General features: G+C 51.9%; 1 protein-coding gene across 1 annotated transcript in view; it reads left to right on the top strand.

The window, feature by feature from the left end:
* Tnrc18 (trinucleotide repeat containing 18) overlaps positions 1 to 22,482 on the top strand; it is a 79,473-nt gene that overhangs the window by 46,348 nt on the left and 10,643 nt on the right. The window contains exons 15-21 of the mRNA XM_013023387.1: positions 258 to 429; positions 1,866 to 2,226; positions 6,322 to 6,597; positions 11,390 to 11,653; positions 17,315 to 17,736; positions 20,444 to 20,596; positions 21,088 to 21,229. Of these exons, the coding sequence (XP_012878841.1) occupies positions 258 to 429; positions 1,866 to 2,226; positions 6,322 to 6,597; positions 11,390 to 11,653; positions 17,315 to 17,736; positions 20,444 to 20,596; positions 21,088 to 21,229 (1,790 nt within the window). The remainder of the gene's footprint in view (positions 1 to 257; positions 430 to 1,865; positions 2,227 to 6,321; positions 6,598 to 11,389; positions 11,654 to 17,314; positions 17,737 to 20,443; positions 20,597 to 21,087; positions 21,230 to 22,482) is intronic.

Genomic DNA, 22,482 nt, shown 5'->3' with positions numbered 1-22,482 from the left:
GGATGCTAACTTGAAGGTTTTGGGGTTTTTTTTCCCTCTTCCTTTAACATTAAAACCTCATTCTGCCTCATTCACAAATATTCCAGCCTTCTAGTACTGTAGCTTTACGAGATCTGGTCACCCTCGCATCCATCCCTGCCCTTCCATATTCCAGAGTGCACACCTCAGGGTCTCACAAGGGGTGGCCCTCCCCCCCTTCCCAGAGCCCAAGGGTGGTTTGGCTGGCTAGATGACCAAATGGTATGTTTGGGTTTCAGGTTGAGCAGCAAATCCTTGCTGACGGCAGATGACTACGAGCTGGGAGCAGGGATAAGGAAGAGGCACAAGGGGTCTGAGGAGGAGCATGATGTTCTCATGGCGATGGGAAGAGCCCGGGGGAGGAACCAGAGCTGGGAAGAGCATGAAGCCTCCTCTGACTTTCTGAGTCAGGTCAGTAGCCCACTCTTCGTCTACAATGCAGTCAGGTCAGTAGCCCAGCCTTCCATTTACACTGCACTGAGGTGTAGAGATGGAGTTATTACTGCTGGGAGTTCCTGTTCCCTTTGGGGACCCCTGCTGCTAACAGACATTGGGAGAATGGCTGCTGTTCCAGTTGGATGGAGAAGGCTCCTAGAAGATCAGGTACCTATCGAAGGAACAGCCTTAGTGGTAGCGATCGAACTATAAAAGCTACATCTATTTATGTGCTTTATGACCCTCTGCTTAAGTCAAACAGGAAGATTATAAGTTCTTAACCAACGAATGCAATTACTCTGTTGTTTAACAGTATAATTGTTTAATGAGTAGCTTCTCCATCCCATACTTGTAAGAAACCAGGGCTTGATGCCATTGTAATTTCTTCTGTGAATTCTTCAGGGGTTATAGGGTGAGAGCCAACTCCCTTGATTTTTCTGATTCTGCAGTGTACTGAAATCATCCACCGAAGGCCCTGGTCTCTAAATGCTAATGTTCCTTGTCAACCTTCCTCCTAAAACCCCATGCAAAGAGGTTGTTTTGGTTGATTTGGTTACTAGAGGGGAATGTCCATCCACATTGGGGCGGGGGAGGGGTGGGGAGGGTGGCTGGGCCCAGGTGGAGAAATAGCACCAGTTTTTGTACATCAAGATCCTTCTTTACTCTCAAATTGTAGTGAGGGATGCTTTTGTTGTTTAAATGACACCCTCCCTGCTTTCCTCCTTAGAAATGCTACCTGATTCCAGCAAATGGAGATTAACATGTTGAAATGCAGGGCATTGATGGCTCTGAAACTGCACATTTCACTTCAGTAAACGACTCCAGTCGATGATAGACATGCAAGCAGGAATTTAATCTGTGAAATCTCTAATTATTCTTTCTGCTTCAGGCATCCAAGGCACACTCCAGGCATTTTCTTGGCAGCTTTAGCCTATTTCGTTGGACAGGCTGGTTTTAGACTGTGCGGTCTCTTGTGTCAGCTGTTGTAGGTGGTTTACAGATAAGCAGATCAAGCCAGGCTCTGATCTCAGTTTTCAATCGTCATTCTTCCTCTTCTCCTGATTCAGCTGCCTTCTCCAGGCTATTGGGCAACTCTGCTTGCTAGGAAGCACCATCCAGAGCTATGAAAAACCAGTGCCTGTGGCAATTATGGCCAGTGGCAGCTATTTAACCAGTGGTTCTGGGCCTTGGTTATGGGCTGAGGCATTTTGATAAATGTATTTATTATATGTCTTAGTTCACCTTCAGAGCAATCTGGTGATAGCCAGATGCCAAGCTTCCCACTTGAGAGTGTAGGGATTAAGGTTGAGTTAAATTTTTGGAGGCCAGGCTTGTCAGGACACTATCCTGCTTTTTGGTATCCCCTCCCCCCCAGAAAATGTCTTAAACTGTGACCCAATTTGCTTCTCCAGCTGAAGATTAAGAAGAAGAAGATGGCAAGTGACCAGGAACAACTGGCAAGCAAGCTAGACAAGGCCCTCTCCCTCACAAAGCAGGACAAGTTGAAGTCGCCCTTCAAGTTTTCGGACCCCTCTGGGGGGAAATCAAAAAGCAATGGGGGCTGCAGCAGGTTCTTGACCCCTTATGACAGCCTGCTGGGCAAGGACAGGAAGGCTCTGGCCAAAGGCTTGGGCCTGTCTTTGAAATCCTCCAGAGAAGGGAAACACAAAAGGGCCGCCAAAGCCAGGAAGATGGAGGTGGGGTTCAAGGTCAGAGGCCAGCCCAAGTCAGCCCATTCCCCGTTCGCCTCAGAAGTGAGCAGCTACTCTTACAGTAAGTAGCAGACGCCGTGTTGCCTTGAAGTCGCTGCTTCTCTCCTTTCCTATTAATCTCTGGGCGGTCTTTGCGCGCTGTTTGTAGGCCAGAAGTGGGTGCACTTGAAGCAGGAGTGCTTGTGATTGGTGGATGCCGCGTTGAGCTTATACCTGGAGACTTCTGATTGGCAGGCAGGACATTTGACTGCTTCCCCCACCTCTAGCCTCTGGAAAGCTTTCCTCAAAGAGACCTCCCATACATAGAGTTTGTGGCTGGTTGGCCTAGAGAGGCCTGGAGTACAACTGCTCTTGAGGGGGCTAGAGGGGTTGATTCCCTTGCCCACGGGAAGTTTATCGTGCTCCTAGTGCTGGGCCCAGAAATGGTGGCTTCTGCAGACCTATTTTCGTTGTCTCTGACAGCCCTGCAAGCAGCAGTCATTATTTTGCTGCTTAAGGCAACCTCAGGGGTTGAGGAACAAGTGTGTGCATGGTGGGGTGACAGTCCAGCTCGGGGTTACACCTGGTTCTGCCTGGCACCCACCACAGCGGCTGGGTCCCCACTCGGTCCCTACCTACCATGGGAAGCCATGTGCTATTGGGCCTGCACAATGGAGTCGTTGCTTGATGGTCTGAGTGAAAGAGGAGTTCTGTTTCATTTGAATGGAGATGGCTGTCGTGGTGTGCATGGGAATGTGACTGTCACCTGGCTAACTGGCTGAAAAGAGCTGCGCACTCGTGGCTGTGTCTTGGGGACCGCCTGCCCAGGAACCGTGGGTACTAAATGTGACTGTTGCAGGAAGGCAAGGGGGCCTCTCCAGCCACTGGTGTTGATGCTAGCAGTCCCTAGGCCCCTGTGGGGTAGAGGACTTGCTGGTTGAACCACAGCTCCACTTCCAGCTTTTTGCTGGTAAATTTGCGGGAGATAAGAGTCTCAGGGACATTTCTTCAAATGGAGAGCTTCAGATCTCAGCCTTCTGGGGTAGCTAGGGATTGCAGGCGTGAGTGACTGGTTGTGTGTGGGTTTTTACAGTTGTGTGTGTGAGGGGTGGGGTGGGGGCATTCAATGTTGAGTGGAAAACTGACACACTTAATGTAACCAGGTGTTTGTTTTGGGGGGTTTTGTGTGTGTGTGTGTGTTTTCTTGTTCCTTTTTTTGGGGAGAGGGGGGGAGTGTGCCAGTTCTGGAGCTTAAACTCAGGGCCTGGGCACTGTCCCTCAGCTTCTTTTGCTCTACCACTTGAGCCAAAGCTCTACTTCTGGCTTATACCAAAAAGAGTCTCATGGACATTCCTGCCAGGGTTGGCTTTGAACCATTGTTAGAATTAGCTCAGGATGTTGAGAAATAGGGACACCCAACTGGAAAGGAACTTAGCAAGGCAAGGTTTACTGCCGCAGGAGAGTGCTCCATCAGCCAAAAATCTGCCAAGCAAGCAAAGAGCAGGCAGGTTGCTCCCTTTTTATCCCTAGCCCAGTGGGCTTTGCTCTTCTGCTCACCTTGGAGGAGGCTCAGGCTCACCATGTACACAAGGTTGCAGCTTAATTAACAGCGTGTAACTAAAATTCAAGGAGTTTCTAACAGGAGGTCCTAATTCAAGTGCTCAGGAAAAGGATGTATGTAACTAAAATGTAATTAGCCAGGGCCAAGCTACTTGGCCAAAGCAGGAACTCTTCAGAAAAACCTTTCTCTCAAGGTCAACAGAAAGGAAGAAAACTACTTTAGTAGAAAAGACAAGATTTTTCTCACAGCATGATCTTCAGGTCTCAGCTTCCTAATAGCTAGGGCTACAGGTGTGAGCCACCAGCATCTAGCTTCATTCCTCTTCTTTTCTTTCCTGTCCTTTTTCCCTTTTATATGTCTCTTCTTTTCCTTTTCCTTCCTGATAGTCTTTTTGGCCTGACTGGCCTTGAACTTGAGATCATCCTCCTGCCTCATCTTTCTGAGAGTTGGGATTGCATATTCGGTATATTCAGCTGCCATATTCAGCTTAAAAGCTTTCCTTTTCTCTGGTTTCATATCTGGTACCTGTAAGGTCCATTCCTGGATGGCGAACAGACCTCGCCCAGTACCTGCGTTACCTAGGCAACTGGGACACCTGGAAGAGGTCACATCCGCATCCGCTGAGGTCACATCTTAACCTGATGTGGCCACACCTTTCTCCCACCTGACCCCACTTCCCTTTACCTGGACACACCCTTCCGCACCCCCCTACCCTATATAAGGAATAAACCGCGGCCAGACCGCCCTTTTTTCTTTTCCTTTGCCAGCCGCGTGGAGTGCCAACCTTGCCTGGTCCCAGCAGGTCTACTGAATAAACCCCTTACCTGAATACCACGTGCGTGGTGCAGTTCTTACTCGGCCACCTCTTTTTAAAAACCTAACAGTACCAAAAAAAAGAAATGACAGAAACAATAATTGTGTTTGTTTGTTTTTTTTAAAGATATCCTCATCTCCCTTCTTCCCTTCTTCCTTCCCTCCTTCCCTCCCTCCCTTTTTCATCCTTTTTCTTCTCATCCTCTCTCTCTCATCTTTTCCCCTGCCTTTCACCTTTTCCTTTTTTACTTTGGTGGTGGTACCAGGGTTGGAACTCAAGGCCTTATTCTTGCTAGGCAGGCGCTCTGCCACTTGAGCCATGGCCTCAGCCCAGGCATGTACTTAAGTGCCTCTGGGCTTGAATTTAAAATACCATCTGTCTTCTAGGGCTATTAGGGTTTAAGGGTGCTCATGTGAACCAAGAGCTGCGTGTGGCTACTGGTATAGGTTTGCTGATGTTTTGTTGCAGGGGTGTGTGTGTGTGTCCTGGACTAGTGGGTCTTCAGCATGTGCCTTGTATACCCAGGACATGTGAGATTGTCATTTACTTCAGTAACTTCAAGATCCATATAACTGTGGTCAGGTAGCACTGCCCAGGTCCTTGGACACCAGGGAAGCAGAATTGTGACAGACTTGCTGCAGGGGATGGAAGAGAATGTACCTTGGTGCTTTCTGAGTTTGGGTTGCAGCTCATGTGCGGCATCTCCAGTTGGTTCTCATGGGACACCAAGTTGGTTGTTGCCGATGGCCTGGGATATGGCCACTGAATGGACAAAGGAGAATGCAACAGGAGGGAGAGCTGTGATGTGGCAGGCTGGTGACTTGGCAGGCCTTGACTTCCCCGCTGCAGTGGGGATTTGGCTCAGTGGACAGTGGGGCTGTCAGGAAACAGCCAGGCATGTCCCTTCACCTGTGTGCACGTGGTTGCTCTTGGCCTAGGAGATGGCAGGTGTTACTAGAAGTATTGCTGCACGTGTGAACCCTCTTCTGCTGGGCATGGGTTTTACCAGACTAAGAGATTATGGGCTTGGCTGTGGAGCCATTTTTCAGGTCTTGCCCAATATAGCCCAGTAGTAAAACAGATCAAAATGGTGCAGGTGTGTGTTGATTATACAGGATCAGTACTATGGCCCCCTTCATAGACTACCCCATCCCCACCCCCAGGAAAGTTTCACATCTCTGGCTTTCAGAGATATGTCTAGGCCAGAACCTTATACTGAGCCGGTGATGTGATATGGTGGTCAGGAGGCTCTGAGGGAGAAGAGGGCCAGGGGAGGCCCTGAGCGTGGCATCATTGGTCACTTCCCTTGGTATGATTCTCACCACGCCTTTTGAAGCTACCTCTGTGATGTTGCCAGTAGAGGATTGGGAGGAGACGAATGTGATTGCACCCTTTTCCTCCTGAGCCATGTCCCTCCCCAGGGGAGCCTCAGGACCCTGCCATCTGGTGAAAGGTGGAAAGGAAGGATGTATGGTGGCCTCCAGGATCCTAAGAGAATCCTTCCTGAGAACGAGGCTCAGTGGCTCTGTCCTCCCAGGCACTGGAGAGGCAGATGTGACTGAAGTGGGACCTTTGTCACATCTTACTCTGGTCAGGTGACCCAGTCTGCATGGTACACATACTCAGGTACCTCCCCAGGCCAGGAGAAGAGCTGGGCATCCCAAGAGGTCTCCCCAGGGCCACTGGGCACTTGGCCCTGTATTTTGACATGCCCTCAGAGGCACCAGTGATGGTATGGCAAAGATCCGAGCCCCCTCCTCCTGCACCCGTGACTTACCTATGCCAAACCACTTTGACTACAGATACGGACTCTGAGGAAGAGGATGACTTCCTGAAGGATGAGTGGTCTGCTCAAGGCCCCTCCAGCTCCAAACTGACCTCCTCCCTCCTGTGCGGCATGGTGGCCAAGAACAGCAAGCCAGTGGCAGGCCCCAAGCTGGCCAAGAGGGGCCTAGCAGCCCCCCGAACTCTGAAAGCCAAGGCAGGTGCTGGCAGAAAGCAGCCTTTCTGCCTACTGCTTCGAGAAGCCGAGGCCCGCTCCTCCTTCAGCGACTCTTCGGAGAACTCCTTTGACCAAGGTTACTAGCTCCAAACACACAATCCCTTCCATGTTTTAGAGTGAGAGTGAGTATGGGGGAAAGAGAGAGTGAGTGAGTGAGAGAGAGAGAGAAAGAGAGATCGCACAGCAAGGATGGCTGCAGATGGACAGCCGTCTTGGTCTTTGGCAGCGTAGTCTGCCCTATCTGCCCTGTTTTGATTTGATTTTTATTTGTACTGTTACCATCTTGATTTCATCACTGGCTGGCTCTTTTGCAGCCTCACACCGACTGGCTTCTAGTCTTCACTCCCTGCCTTTCTCCCAACCTGTCCCCGCCCCTGCCCCTGTCCCCGCCCCTGCCCCAAGGCCCCGTGCCTCTCTGACCCTCCCAGGCAACCACAGGCCGGGCTGGGCACTGTCCCCTGGCACGGGTCGGAGGAAGCTGCCCAGGAGAGTTTTGTAAATGGACTTCTGTCAGTCGTGTGGGCGTGTGACTTGATGTTTGTACCGCGATTTTGGTAATACCAAGCTCTATTAAACATACCAAGTTCATTTTTAACTAAACTGTGTACCTTGTCTCTCTTGCTGTGTCCTTACTAGACATTAGGTTGACACTTTCCCCCCATTTGTTGCTCCCTTCCTCCCTCCTGATCCTTCTCCCCACCCTACCCCAGAAGGAGTAGACATGGGGGACCATTCCTTTCTATTACTCCAGTATCCCCAGTGGTTCCCGCATCCATTTCTTTTTCGTGTATGTTTGTGTATATCTTTTACTTTTAATTTTTTTCAAAGCTGCTTGTTTGTGGGTTCTTTTTTTTTTTAATTTTTTTTTAAGTTTTCTTAAAGCTTCTCCTGTGACTCACCACTGGTTAAAAGAATATTAACCAATCAACACATGGCTTTTAACTAGCATTTCTGCTTAGAAGGGCGTGGAGGCAGCTGGGGCACAAGGCCCTTTGCCAACCTTCATTTTTGTTGTTGGATTTAGAAATGGTTAGCTTCATTGGGACACTGCGTTATGGTTGTGAGTCCCCAGCCTGGTGTAGCCTGGGCTCAGCCAGGGGTCCTTTAAAACAAGAACGACCGGATGACCGCCAAGATGGCTTTGGCTGCCAATTCTCCAGCGTGAGCCAGCCTTGTAGTGTGCTGTCAGAAACATCAGAGCCCTCCAAAGCCCTTCAACCAGAAATGTGAGAATGTTCTAGGCTTTTGTGGTTTTGCTTCAGGGTGGATTTCCTTTAGAATCAGGCCATGGGGTTCTCCAGAGCCTTGTGTAGCATCCCATGGCACCTGCTCCCCAAGGAAGGCCTGGGGTGGCTAGGGGAATCACGATGAACGTGAATGTCACCTGGTATGGGGCCCCTGGGACCAGATCAGCCCATCCCTCTATTGCCCAGCCTTTCCCTTCCCAGGCCTTCTGTCCAAATAAGCAGAGATGGCTTTTGGGTGGTCAAGAGGTGGCGCACAGGAAGCCTGGGGCCCTGTGGGCTAGTTCCTCCCGGGCCCCTGCCACTTCTGAGCCCCAATGCAAGCTGGGCTGCAGAGAAAGGCCACCAGTCTACCTGCCAGTCTCCTGACCCAGGTCTCCCTTCTTTTGTGGATGACTGGCCTGGCTCTCCATTTCTACTCTCTGACCTGAGCTGGGCCTTCCCCCTGCCTTCTCCCCAACACACCCACATTTTGGAGTTCTGTCCTTAGCTAGATCCCACAGACAAGTATGTAACCCTCCCATCCCCCCAGACTTCTCCGAAAGGGGTCCCGGGGATAGCAGTGCTGGTAGGAGGAACCCAGCTAGGGGAGCAATGGGAGGAAGGGGCCGGGGGGGGGGTCCTCAGCTCCCCCAGCTGGGCCCCTGCACACCAAGCCGATCATTGGTGAGGTCTCGAAAGGGATATTTTGGTTAATAGGGCCTTCCTGTCCCCCTGGTACTAAACACTTAATTGGCTTGGCTTTTTCTAGTGTGTCTGCTTTCTCCTCTCAGCAGCTTGACCATACCTCCACCCTTGACCCCTACCCATGATGCTTTGAGTGTCTGTTTCGGTCTCTTGCATTTACCCTCATGCTGCACTTGGACGCAAAGCGAAGGCTGGGAGTAGGGCAGACGGCGCAGCGGGTAACTGAGCTTGGGGTAGGCAAAACCCTTTTCTTTCTGCCCTCTCTTCACCTCCCCTCCTTGGGGTCTGTCCCCACTGGGTCTGCCAACAGCTGAAGCGCTTTGGCTTATTGGGTTTGGGAAACCAAACAAAATAGACAATAGCCTACTATCCCTTGCCCTGAGTCAAGATCTATTTTTTTCTTTTTGTTTAATATAAAAAAAATGGTTTTTTTTTTATTTTGGGTTATTTTTTTCGTTATTGTTTTGGTTTCTTGGGTTTTTGTTTTTTCGTGGTTTTTTTCCCCCCCGCATTTCCTTGGGTGCCTTTGGGATTTTTCTCCCCCTCTGCCCTTGGCATGTCTCTGGACTAAGGCCACAAGGCCACAGGAGAATTGGAGCGCACCTTTTGCAGGTGATTTGTACTTCCTGAAGGCCAAGGTGTTGGGATTGGCCTGCTTGTGGCTTTCTGGGGTCTGACATGGCCACTGTGGCTCTCAGAAACCCAGAGCTGGCCCTCTGTCTAAGCTGCTAGCTGAGACTCCTTCTAGAAAATTCCACACCTGAGCAACCAGGACAGGGGGCTTTGAGAAGGAGAAATCACTGACCCCCATCCCAGCCCACCACCCTCTTCCTTCCCCTGCCCAAATTGGCCAGTCCCAGGGTAGGGGCCCTAACTGGGGGACCCAGGCGCTGTCGAGTCTGCCTACACTTAGCCTGCTTTGCCGCTGTGGCTCACTGGGGCGGAGACAACCATGTGATGTCGCAATGTGAATGATCGCAAGTGTGCACTGCTCGCCTGTCCCCTGCCTGCCCTGCTGGCCTCCCCAGCCTGCTTCATCCATCGCTACGCTACCCACGGGAGCCCTGCCCTCCCCTTGGTCTCCCCCTCCCCCTCCATCGCCTTACCCATTGTGCAGCCTCCCCCAGCTCTGGGGGCCCCCCTCCCAGGGTGGCTTAGGGGACACAGCACCTCTCTCTGGGCTGTACTTTTAGCCACTGGTTGCTTTTTCACTGAGCAGTGGCCTGGGGCTTTGGCAGAGGAACGGAGACTCGACTACCCCTCTTTCCTTGTCCACTCATTTTTCTCTGTTCACTTGTCTCTTTTCCAGCCACACATCTGGCCCACAGTATGTATGTCCTGCCACTTGTTGAACATAGTTCTTTCCCAAGCTTCCTGGGTCCTGTCCGTGGCCACAGGCTCTTAGTGCTCCTGAGGCCCTGCTCTGTGGTGCGTTGAACAAGCTCTCCATACCCCTTGCCTGCTTCCTCAGGGTTTGCCTGGCCCTCTACTGGGGAAAGACAGAAGGAAGTTTATACTTCAAGGTAGACTCTTCACCAGCATGGTAGTATACGTCTGTAATCCCAGCACTTGGGAGGCAGAAGGAAGAGGATCTTGAGTTAGAGGCCAATCTTATTTTGAAAGCATATCTTATTTCTGATGGAAGGTTTGGTTACATGGAGGTTGCAATATCCTGTCCTTGCTTTTCCCAGCTGCCAATGTCCTGGCCATGTGGGCTGCTGGCGCGCAGGATAGCAGTTCATGTTGCTGAACCTCAGCTTCACCCCTCAGAGACACAACCTGGGTCAGGTCCCCCACCCCAGAGCTGCCAGAGCTGCTTTGTAGCTCCCAGGAGTGGAACAGTGCAGTTAGTTCCTGTGTAGGCAGCAGGAGTCACCTGCTTCTTCCCATGCTTTCTTTGTCTCTGTCTCTCTGTGTCTCTGTCTGTCTGTCTGTCTCTCTCTCTCTCTCTCTCTCTCTCTCTCCTTCCTCTCTCATTGGTACTAGGACTTTTGAACTGAGGGCCTTGAACTTGCTCAGTTTTCTTGCCTATGGGCTGGCTCTTACAACCTGAGTCATGCTTCCAGGCTGGCATTTTGCTGGTGATTGGAGATAAAAGCTTATGGACCTTTCTGCCTAGGCTGGTCTTGAGCTTCCATCCTCCAGATCTCAGCCTCCTGAAGTAGATAGGATTACAAGCATGAACCATTCGTACCCACTTGATCTTTTTAAAGCTGGGGGGGGGACCTACTATATAGGACCCTGTATGTCCCCTCCTCTTAACTGAGCCAGGAGGGTCACCCCATGCCAAGAGGGGCACAACCTGCCCTTAGGCTTCCCAGCATGAGGAATCAGTTGTAGACTCTAGAATCATGGTGTCTCCATTCTCTGCAGAGCCATCATACTCCACCTTCCCCTGCCACAGGCCCCAGGCTTCCCGCTGGCCAAACTGCCACAGACCCCATGCCTGGAGAATCAGCCTGAACCCCACCCTCACCCCTCCTCCTCCCTTTTTCTCCTCTCCTGCCTCCTTCCTTGGTCTCCATGTTTACGTCAATGTGTGTATGTGTGTGTGTGTGTGTGTGTGTACGTGTGTACGCGTGGGCTTGTGTGAGACTGGCAAGCACTGTCTCCTGTCCTTGTCTGTGTCTGTCCCCTGCCCACAGCACAGGTGCATGTTGGTACTCCCTTCCCAGAAGCCCACTTTGGTGCCCAGAGCCACTGCCCCGTCTGGGCTGTCCAGGATGTCTATGTACCTGGCTCTGATGGTTGGAGGCCTCAGGCCATGGGAGGGGCTAAGGGTTGGTTCTGAATCCTTCCCTATGGTCTATGGTGAGGACAGAGTGAGGCTGGAATCAAGCGGCTGCTCTGGCCTGGGATAGGTGGTGGTGGGGAGGGGGGGGGCTGGTGCACACCTAGGCCAGGCCCCTGACTTGCTCCCTGTTTTCTGCATGCCAGATGAGAGTTCAGAAGAGGACGACGATGAGGAGGAGCTGGAGGAGGAGGAAGAGGAGGAGGAGGAGGAAACTGGCAGTGGTGGCTATAGGCTAGGCTCCCGAGAGCGGGCTCTGTCGCCAGGCCTGGAGGAGAGTGGGCTGGGTTTGCTTGCCCGTTTTGCAGCCAGTGCCCTTCCCAGCCCCACAGTGGGGCCAGCCCTGTCAGTGGTCCAGCTGGAGGCCAAGCAAAAGGCCCGCAAGAAGGAGGAGCGACAGACTCTAATGGGTGAGTGTGGGCAGCTGCTGGGAGGTGGGTACTGTGGGCCCATCACACGGATGAAGAAACTGAGGCTCAGAAATGATAAGAGCAGGGCAGCTCTGCCCCAAGTAAAGCAGCTAGTGATGGGGCCTCTATTCGTTAGGAGAGATGAGCTGAGTGAATTCCTTTCCTTCTTTCCAAGTAAACACAACCCTGTAGGTATGAGACTGGGAGCCAGAGGGAGCCCCTAACCCAGCCTTGGGGACCAGAGGTCACCCCAAGCTGCAGTGAGAGAGGTGTGGGCTGGGTCAGAGGCGCCCTTCCATCATTATTTTTGAGTGGTTTATTGGAAATAAGAGTCTCACGGACTTCACTACCCTGGCTGGCTTCCAGTCGCAATCCTCAGCTGCTAGCCTCCTAAGTAGCTGGGGGAACAGCTGTGAATCACCAGCGCCTGGCCCTTCTGTTTTCTTTGGGTGTAATTTTCACCTATTTCCCATTTCATAAGGAAAAAGATGATGGTTTTGATTAGGAGCTTCGTTCTTTTCCAGAAGACACTAAAAGCCGTAGACCTCTCTAAACACTACTCTTGTCACATCTCACACATTTTGATATATTACCACATTTTTCAGTTAGATGTATTGTAGTTTCTCTTGTGATTTCTATTTAGGCCAGATGAAAAACTTTAGAAAAGCATTGTTTATTTTCCAAATATTTGAGAGAAATTGCTTGGTTGTCTTATTGTTACTGTTTTTATATGTGTATGCTGGTCTTGGAGCTTGAACTCCGTTGGGACCTGGGCGCTTTCACTGTGTGTTTTTGCTCAGTATTCTACCACTTGAACCACCTCTCCACTTCCAGATGTTTGCTGGTTCACTGGAGATGAGTCTCATGAGCTTTCCAGTTCTGGCTGGCTTTGAACTGTGATCCTCAGATCTCAGCCTCCTGAGTAGCTAGGATTATTACAGGTGTGAGCCACTAGTGGCTGGCTTTTTGTTTTGTTTTGTTTTGTTTTTGGGTCTGGTCGTGGGGCTTGAACTCTGGGCCTGGGCGCTGTCCCTCAGCTCTTCAGCTCAAGGCTAGTGCTCTACCATTTTAGCCACAGCGCCACTTCCGGCTTTTTTCTTTTTGCTTATGTGGTGCTAAGGAATCAAACCCAGGGCCTCATGCATGCAAGGCAAGCGCTCTACCACTGAGCCACCTTCCCAGCCCCAGTGGCTGGTTTTTTATTGTTTGTTCCTCCATGATTGGAGAACATACTCTACAATTCTGTCTTTCTGTCTTTCTGTCCTTCTGTCTTCCTTCCTTCTTTCCTTCCTTCCTTCCTTCCTTCTTTCTTTATTTCTTTATTTCTTGTTGGTTGTGGGGCCTGAACTATGGGCCTGGGCGCTGTCCCTCAGCTCTTCAGCTCAAGGCTAGCACTCTACCACTTGAGCCACAGTGCCACTTCTGGCTTTTTTTGCTTATGTGGTATTGAGGAATCGAACCTAGGGCCTCATGCATGCAAGGCAAGCAATCTACCACTGAGCCACCTTCCCAGCCCCATACTCTGCCATTTTTATCTTCTAATTTTGTAACATATTTGAAGCCAGGCACTCAGGAGACTGAGATCTGAGGATGGAATTTCAAAGCTGTGGCTCAAGTGGTAGAATGCTAGACTTGAGCAAAAAAAACTCAGGGACAGCACCCATGCCCTGTGTTCAAGCCCCAGGACCAACATACTCACACACACATTTTTTTTGACTGTTAGGCATTTCCTAGCAAATATACTTTATATACATATATGAAGTGTGTGTGTATGTATTTATATATATATATATATTAATATGATTAGGTGTAATATTTTATAAGTATCATATATATATGTGTACATAGCTATGTTTAGGTATATTTTATAAATATCACTCACCTTGATGTGATCAGTAATGTCCATATTTATCTCTCTGCCATTTTCTTGTACTATCAGTTTGTTAGAGGGTAGATGTTAAAATATCCAACTATGGTTGCAGAATTCTCTGTTCTTCAATTATCCCAAGTTTTCTTTACCTGTCTATAGCTGTTACTAGGTACATACATGGTTTTGGGTCAGGGGGCTTGAGCCCCCAGCCTGGGCACTGTCCCTGAGCCTGTGTTGAAAGGAACTGTTCATCTCATGGTAGGAAGGTAGAGGAGGAAGTAGGAAGAGGTGGTGTCCTACAGTCCCCTTCAGGAGTATGCCCCCAGTCACCTAACTTCCTCCTGTGAGGTCACACCTCCTTCAGTGGCCTCTGCCTCTCGGTAGTACCACACCAAAGAATTCTAAGCTTTCAACTCCTGGGGCCTAATGAGGGAATTCCAGATCTAAACTAAAGCAGGTCTCATGTCTCCTGCTCCTGTCTACTGTGTTTTTACTTTGGCTCCCAGCAGTGACCACAGTGTACCTGGTGTGGACAATATATCTGTATGGATTCTGCAAATTTCTCTTGATTTTGAGCCTTATCACTTTATCACTTAAAGTATTCCACCACCACCCCCAATCTTTTGTTGCCATGTAACAGTTCTCTGAATTTATTCAGCTCTTGCGCACCCCCCCCTTCTTTTTTTCTTTCTTTCTTTTTTTTTTTTTGGTCGTGAGGCTTGAATTCTGGGCCTGGGCGCTGTCCCTCAGCTCTTCAGCTCAAGGGGAGCGCTCTATCACTTGAGCCACAGCACCATTTCCGGTTTTCTGAGTGGTTTATTAGAGATAAGAGTCTCATAGACTTTCTTGCCCGGGCCGGCTTTGAACTGTGATCCTCAAATCTCAGTCTCCTAAGTATCTAGGATCACAGGCTTAAGCCACTGGCGCCTGGCTTCTTTAAAAAAAAAAAAAAAAACAGTACCAGGGTTTGATCTCCAGGTATGGTGCTCCCAGCCTTCTTTCTTCAGTGAATTTCTCATTTCCACAACTGCAATTTGCAGTTTTACAATTTAGTTATTTTCAGCCCTTTCTGTTTCTCTGCTGCTCCCCTCTCCTTTTTTTTTTTTTTTTTTTGCCAGCCCTGGGTCTTGAACTCAGGGTCTGGGCACTGTCCCTGAGCTTCTTTTGCTCAAGGCTAGCACTCCACCACTGGAGCTACAATGCCACTTCTGGCTTTTTCTGTGTATGTGGTACTGTGGAATCAAATCCAGGGCTTTTCATGCATGCTAGGCAAGCATTCCTACCACTAAGCCACATTCCTAGTTCTCTCTACTGGCCCTTTAAATATCTTTAGAGAAGTTTCCAGGTTTTGTTTTATGTCTTCAAGGATAGTTGTAATATTCAGGGTGAATCCTTATCTTGTTTCTAACGCTGGCTTCATCTCAGTCTAAAGCAACTGTTTTTCTTCTCTCTAGCATGTGTTAGGCGCCATCTGTTGAGTAATTTTTGGTTGTATACTAGACATTGTGGAACTCAGGGTCTGGGCACTGTCCCTGAGCTGCTTTTGCTCAAGGCTACCACTTGAGCCACAGTGCAGGATTTTTCTGAGTAGTTCTATTGGAGGTAAGTCTCATGGACTCATCTGCCCCAGCTGGCTTTGAACCATGATCCTCAGATCTCAGCCTCTTTTTTTGGTCATGGGGCTTGAACTGTGGGCCTGGGTGCTGTCCCTTAGCTCTTCAGCTCAAGGCGAGCGCTCTACCATTTGAGCTACAGCACCACTTCTGGTTTTCTGGTCGTTTATTGGAGATAGGAGTCTCACGGTTTTGACCGGGCTGGCTTTGAACTGTGATCCTCAGATCTCAGCTTCCTGAGTAGCTAGGATTACAGGCATGAGCCACCAGCACCCAGCAAGATCTCAGCCTCTTGAATAGTAGGATTACAGGTGTGAGCCACCAGCACCCAGCTCATATCAAGCTTTTTGCTAATTAGTTGGAGATAATTGTCTCTTTGACTTTTCTGCCTGGGCTTGCCTCAAACTGGAATCCTCAGATCTCAGCCTCTTTAGTAGGTAATATTACAGGTGTGAGCCTCTAGTACCTGACTAGTATTTCTTCTCTTTCAGCTGACCTTGTCTTGATTGGGTTCAAACTCCAGCTTCTGTGTTTTTGGCAGGGGCTACTCTGGTCTCTGTTGAGATTGGTTTCTGATGTTCTCTGGGCTGCGTTGGGTCTGTTCTGTGTGTGAGTAGTTTCAAAGTGTGGGTGAGCAGAGTTTGTGGCTCTTTTTCCATTCTCTTATTTCTAGGTTTCTTTCTCCTGCTTGCTTTCCTTTAGTGGTTTGAGACAGGGCCTTACCATGTAGCCCAGGGTAGCCTGGAACTTGAGATGTTTCTGTCTCAGCCTCCAGAGTGCTGGGATTATAGCTGTGCACCACCACCATGCTTGGCTGGCTCTTTCCTGTTTCCTGAGCTCAGAAGGACTTGTTTCTTTCCCATATGTGTCCCGCGTTCCCTGCTTTATGTGCCAAGAAGATTAGTAAGAATTGAGTATGAGGGGCATGAATAAGATGTCACCCCTGTAACACCATATTCCCCTTCCAAGTGGACCTTCCCTGTCCATTGCCACCTACTCCACATGCACACCAGCAGTGGGGCTATACATAGGGGTTCTAGCTGTTTGGCCTGAACTCTCGTTGCCTCCCGAGACCCCTTGTGGCTCCCTGTGTTGTAGGAGGTTTGTCAACACAAGATAAACAAGACTCCAGAGCAGGGCTTGCTGTGAACACCGGAGTCGTCTGGCTGCCTGCTGCCCAAGGTGGTATGAGGGCTGGAATTGAGCTCTGGTGTCTGGGCTTGGGTTCTAAGAGTCCTCAGGCAGGTCACTGGCTCTGTCTGGGGCTGTCACCCCAGCAGGCTGGCCCAGTTACCTCATCCTGAGTCTGGCCAGGCCACCAGGCCCTCTCTTGATACTTGTGCTGAACACGGCACCATGCTGGGCTCAGCAATGAGGATCACCAGAGACCCTTGGAGAACTCAGGGAGCCCCTCGTGGGAGTGGGACAGGCCACACAGGTCAAGATAGGGGATAGGACACTGGGAGGGACCATTGCCAGTGACCAGGGGGTTGTGGATGAAGGGGACACCCAGGGCTAGGTGTCAACTCTGGCCACAGCAGAGTTGACACCCCACGTTGAGGTTGGAGGAGGGATGGAGGGAAAGCAGGGAGGATATGAGGTGTGGGCTGGAGCCAGAAGCTGTGCAGTCAGAGGTCGCTTGGCCCCAGACCCAAGTCAAAGGAGACTGTGGAGGATGTGGCTCTGGCCTGGCCGGAAAGTAGGGCTGGGCCCATGGCCACGGGCCTTGGTGAGACCAGCCATCGAGGAAGGGGAGAGGCCTAGGGGAACTTGGGGCTGCCCAGCACAGAGGGTTTGGGGCTTTCCTGTGGGCTTCCCCACCTGCCTCCCACAGGCCACTGCCCTGCAGGTGAGCACCTCTCCCAGGACACCTGCCAGCCTTCTGGCGTTTCCAGGGTCCCCAAGGGAGGGTCTCAAGCAGCCCAAGACCTTGAGGTTTCCAGAGGGGAGTCCAGGGTGGGGGACCAGACACAGGCAGAGCTGGGGTAGGTGGGCCTGGGCAAAACCCACACCTTCCCCTCTGGGCCTCAGTTTCTTTCCTGGCAGCAGAAGAGAAGCTCTCCGCTCCCCCCCTTTCCTGGAGTGTGGTCCTGGGGTAGAATGGGAGTGGGGGCCTACTGCGTGAAGCGGGGCCCCAGAGGCCCTGCCCACAAGCCTCCTTCCTCCCCCCATGTCCAGGCACGGAGTTTGAGTACACGGACTCAGAGAGCGAGGTCAAGGTGCGCAGACAGTCGCCTGCAGGGGTGCTGCGGCCCAAGAAGGGGCTGGGGGAGCCGGGCCCCCCTCTAGCCACACCCACCACTAGTGCCCGCGGCCCCGGCCCCGCCAGCCCAGACAAGACCAAGCTGGCCCCAGAGAAGGGGCGCAAGGCCCGCAAGCTGCGGGGCCCCAAGGAGCCAGGCTTCGAGGCCGGGCCCGAGGCCAGCGACGACGACCTGTGGACACGGCGGCGCAGTGAGCGCATCTTCCTGCACGACGCCAGCGCAGCGGCCCCCGCACCCAGCAGCGCACCTGCACCCAGGGCCGCCCGCGCCAAGGCCAGCGCACCCAGCCCACGCAAGGACGCAGGCCGGGCCAAGGACAGGAAGGACCCTCGGAAGGTAGGGGGTCATGGGGAGGGCCCTAGCCTTGGGAAATTGTTTCTGTGTCATCCGTGTGCCTGTGTGTGCCACGTGAGCCCAAGTTAGTCTGCAGCTGAGATAAAATATGCACAACAAGGGTGTGGTGGAGCATGCCTATAATCTCTGTATTTGAGAGGCAGGAGCAGGAAGATCATGAGTTCAAGGTCAGCCTGGGATAGTGAGACCTTGTCTCCTTTTTCTTTTTTTGGTCAGTCATGGGGCTTGAACTCTGGGCCTGGGCGCTGTCCCTCAGCTCTTCAGCTCAAGGCGAGTGCTTTACCGCTTGAGCCACAGTGCCACTTCTGGTTTTCTGGTGGTTTATTGGAGATAAGAGCCTCACAGACTTTCCTGCCTGGGCTGACTTTAAACTGCGATCCTCAGATCTCAGTCTCCTGAGTAGCTAGGATTACAGGCATGAGCCACCAGCTTCTGTCTTACTTTTATTCTTTTCTTTCTTTCTTTTTTTTTTTTTAAATAGACTTATTTTGCTAGCCAGGTGTTCTCTACCACGTGAACTATACCTCCGGCTCAGCATTTTGGAAGTTTCAGTATAGGATCCATTGGCCTGTATTGAGGCAGTATCAGGAGGTGGAGCAAAACTGTTCCACTCACAAGCCAGGGAGCAGAGGGACAGGAAGAGACTATTCAGAGCCTTAAAGGGCACCCCTCCCCTTGACCTGAAGGCCTCTGCTAGGGCATCTGCCTCCTCCTCAGACACCACCCTGAGAACCACTCCAGTGGCTGTGTCATCCCATTGTGACCAGGCCTGTGGTCCTGGCCACACTGGCCCAGACAAGACCAAGCTGGTCCTGGGGAGGCTACAGGTCCCTGGTGTGGCACAGTGAGATGATGACGATGATGGATTGTACTAGGGCCAGGGCCTTGCCCTGAGCACTTGTGCTCAGCCACTGAGTTAAAGCCCAGAGTCATGCCCCCCCATCCCCCACTGCTACTTCTGCCTCAGGAATTCCCCCCTTCTCCCTCCTTCCCTCTGTCTTCCCTGCTCCTTCTCTGTCTTTCCTTCTTGTCTGTTTCCTCCCTCTCCCTTTTTTTTTTCTTTCCTCCCTTTTCTTTCTTCCTTCCTCCCTCTCCCTCCCTGCCTCTCTCTCTGTCACTTTCTTTCCTTGGAAGAACCCAGGCCGGGGTCCATCTTCTCTGCTGGGCCATGTGGCACTGTGTCCCACAGCTGTATGCGGGCTTTCTGATCGGTGGCCTGTAGTTGGTTTCCAGATCTTTGCTCGCTGGCAGGGCCATGTGTGACGCTTTGGGCTGCCTTCCACACCCACAGGCAAAGGAACACTTGTTTGTTCCCGAGTAGGGTACCTCTGAGGTGCTGGGGATGGTGTGGCTCTGGCATCAGCATGGGCAGGAGTGGCTAGACAGCAAGGCCTGGCTGGGGTGGGGCATCATTTGAAAGGGGTCAACAGGCCCATTTCTGGGGATGCTCACATGACACAGTCACACTGCTACATGACAACAGAGCCACCGCTGCACACCAGCCTTGACAGGACTCCCTTTTCTTCCTTCCCCTCCCTCCTCCATCTTCTCTTGATCCTCCTACCTCCGTCTTCCAAGTGCTGGGATCACAGGCGTGGACCGCCATCCCTGGCTCAAAGCAGGATTTCTGGACCTGTGTTTAAAAACACAAAACACTCGGCTGGGGGCGCAGCTCAGTGGTAGAGCACTTGTGTAGTATGCATAACACCCTGAGTTCCAGCCCCAACATTGCTTAAAAACCCACAACTGGGAAGGTGGCCCAGTGGTAGAGTGCTTGCCTTGCATGCATGAGGCCCTGGGTTCGATTCCTCAGTACCAGATAAGCGGAAAAAGTCGGAAGTGGTGCTGTGGCTCAAGTGGTAGAGCGCTAGCCTTGAGCTGAAGAGCTGAGGGACAGCGCCTAGGCCCAGAGTTCAGGCCCCATGACCGGACCCCCAAAAAAAAAACCCACAAACCAAAACATGTATATAAATATGTATTCATGACCCTTCATGTTTACCTCATGGAATGTTCTGGAAGGGCATATCAGGATGGAGACTTGTTTGAGAGGAATGCATACGTATCCATGCTATGAGACAAAAGACAACTTATGTGCATTGTCTTTATTTCAGAAGCAACAAGGAACATAAAGTATTAAAATAATGGAGAGGCTCAGTGGGGGTGGGGGGGCGCTCGGTGAGGGCGTGGCTGGTGGCAGAGCCATTTGCCAAGCAAGCACAAGACTCTGAGAGGGGCAAAAGAGGGAAAAAAAATGGAGAGGAAAAACCAAAACACCTTGGGCATCCATGGCTCATGCCTAACTAAACTACTCGAGGCTCAGATCTGAGGATTGAGGTTCAGAGCTAGCCCCGACAGGAAAGTTCCATGAAATTCTTACCTCTAATTAAAAAAAATAAAAACCAGAGTGGAACTGTGTCTCAAGTGGTAGACTGTTAGCCTTGAGCAAAAATGCTTGGGGACAGCACCCAGGCCCTGGGTCCAAGCCTCCACCAGCAGTAAAAAACACCCCCCCAAAAAAATAAAATAAAATAAAAAAACAAAAAAGACAAGAACGCTTGAAGGGCACCAAGTGCCTCGTTCTTCTGTTTGGTATGGCGTGCTCACAGGCTGTCTGGACCTGGAGGGGGGGAGCAGGACGAGGGCCTGGACCCTTTGTGCCTTCTGAGCGCTCTACTTACTGTTCCTGCAGAAGAAGAAAGGCAAAGAGGCCGGGCCAGCCGCCTCCCTGCCAGCCCCCCGGGTTCCTGCCCTGCCTCCCGAGGCCAGAGCCCCACACGCTGGGGCCTTGGTGACCGCCAGGAGAAGCAAGGCCAAGCCCAAGGGGAAGGAGACCAAGAAGGAGGTGAGGCCCCAAGGGGTGTGGGAGGAGTCTGGGCCCAGGTGTCCCCAGGGTAAGGGGTACGGACCCCAAAGCCCACCCCGCCAGTGTCTCCTGGAGGTAGAGATAGGGCGATGAGCCCAAGAGGCTCCACGTGCTGTCTGTCCTTGACCATAGCCCCCATCTGAGCTGACACCCACATTGGCAAATAAGGGAGGCCAACAACCCGCCCAGCAGCTCAAGGCCTGCCCTGCCACGGGGACAAGTGTTCCTTTGGGGAATTGAGGGAGCAGTTCCCTCAAATGCATCACACACAGCTGAGCTGTTGCCTCAGTTTCCCCAAGAAAGAAACCCCGATGTCTGCTGTGATGGATGGAGTGCTCAGCTGAGTACTTTCAGCCCTGGCCACTGTGCACGCAGCAGATACCACTGCAGCCTGGCTGGCCTCGACCATGGCTATGCGTTGGGCAGGTCCCCTACTTCATCCTCAGCTCTCTGCTGTGTTTTGTGGCTAGAACCGGGGCAAAGGCGGGGCCGTGAGCAAGCTGATGGAGTGCATGGCCGCCGAGGAGGACTTTGAACCCAACCAGGACTCGAGCTTCTCTGAGGATGAACACTTGCCACATGGTGGGGCTGTGGAGCGGCCCCTGACTCCAGGTGAGTGGGGCCATGTGTGCTGGGAGGGGCTGCAGGGGGTCTTAGGGGAGGGTAGATCTCAGCCCAGGCCTGAGACTTAGGCAGATGACAGCAGTGTGTAAGGTCCTTGGGCTGGCCAGGAGCCGGGCACCTTTAGCCAACAGAAAAGAGGTCAGTTTAGCTCTGGCTTAGTAAAGCTAAGGGCGGGCGGGGTGGGGGTGAGGGAACAGTGAAAGAGAGCCTTGGGACCAACTAGGAGGAGGAGACCGAAGCAAATCACCACAGATCCCTGGGCCCTGTTGAGGAGCAATTTGAGCAGCTCTCCCCGGCTGTGGGGGTGGGGGAGGGGATGATATCATGCTGGTGGAGGTCCTGGGGGGCAGGCGAGGAGTCCAGCCCACCACTCTCCAACCTGGCTGGCTGTGAGCTGGGGCTATGGTAGAAGAACAGGGGGAGAGGCAGGGTTGAGGCTGAGTATGGTTTCAGGCCAACATTGGGGGGTTCCTAAAACTGTGGTCCTGGGATGGAGAGACCACACATAGGGCTTTGATGGCCTGACTTTGGGGTGCTAGAGATGATCCCGGAAAGCTCAGGTGGAAGAGTGGTGTTAAGAACAGGGCGGAGGCAGGGCAGCCCTGAGGGTAAGCAGCCAACCACTGCCACAAAACTTTGGAGTCTGCAGGATGCAGGTGCCTGCCTGGGCTGTTTCTCCAGGCAATGGGGGGTGGAAGGGTCCAGGCCGCCGTGACCTACTGTCTGAGTCAGGTAGCGTCCCACTGACTTAGCATTCAGTGGTCTCAGGCTGCACAGGGCTTGAGGAGAGGGGAGAGGAACAGGACCTGGAAGCCCGTCTCTGCCTGCCCTTCCCTGTATGACTAGCATCTGCCGCTTTTCCCTTAGTCAAAGCAAGTGCCTGGCATCAAGCATGGTGCAGGCAAGGATGCAGAAGGGGATCCCTCATTCCCAGACCCCGCAGTATCTGGGTCTCTTTGTAACATATCATAATGACAGACTGAGCAAAAGGCCTGCTGGAGTCTGGGGGATGGGGTGTGAGTGGTCTGAGTAGGCAAGGTGGCTCATGCCTGTAATTCAGACTACTTGGAAGGTAGAGATTAGAAGGATGAAGGTTTGAGGTCACCCTTAGGGATGAATTCAAGACCCCATCCCAGCAAACAAGCTGGGTATGGTAGTGTTGTGTGTCTGAAATCCCAGCTATAAGGGAAGCACAGTGAGGAGGATCATGAACAAAAAGTTGAGACACTGGGCTGGGAAGG

The sequence above is a fragment of the Dipodomys ordii genome, unplaced genomic scaffold (assembly GCF_000151885.1).
Source record: "Dipodomys ordii isolate 6190 unplaced genomic scaffold, Dord_2.0 Scaffold68, whole genome shotgun sequence".
Classification (NCBI taxonomy): Eukaryota; Metazoa; Chordata; class Mammalia; order Rodentia; family Heteromyidae; genus Dipodomys; species Dipodomys ordii.
This window is presented reverse-complemented; position numbering and strand designations above follow the sequence as displayed.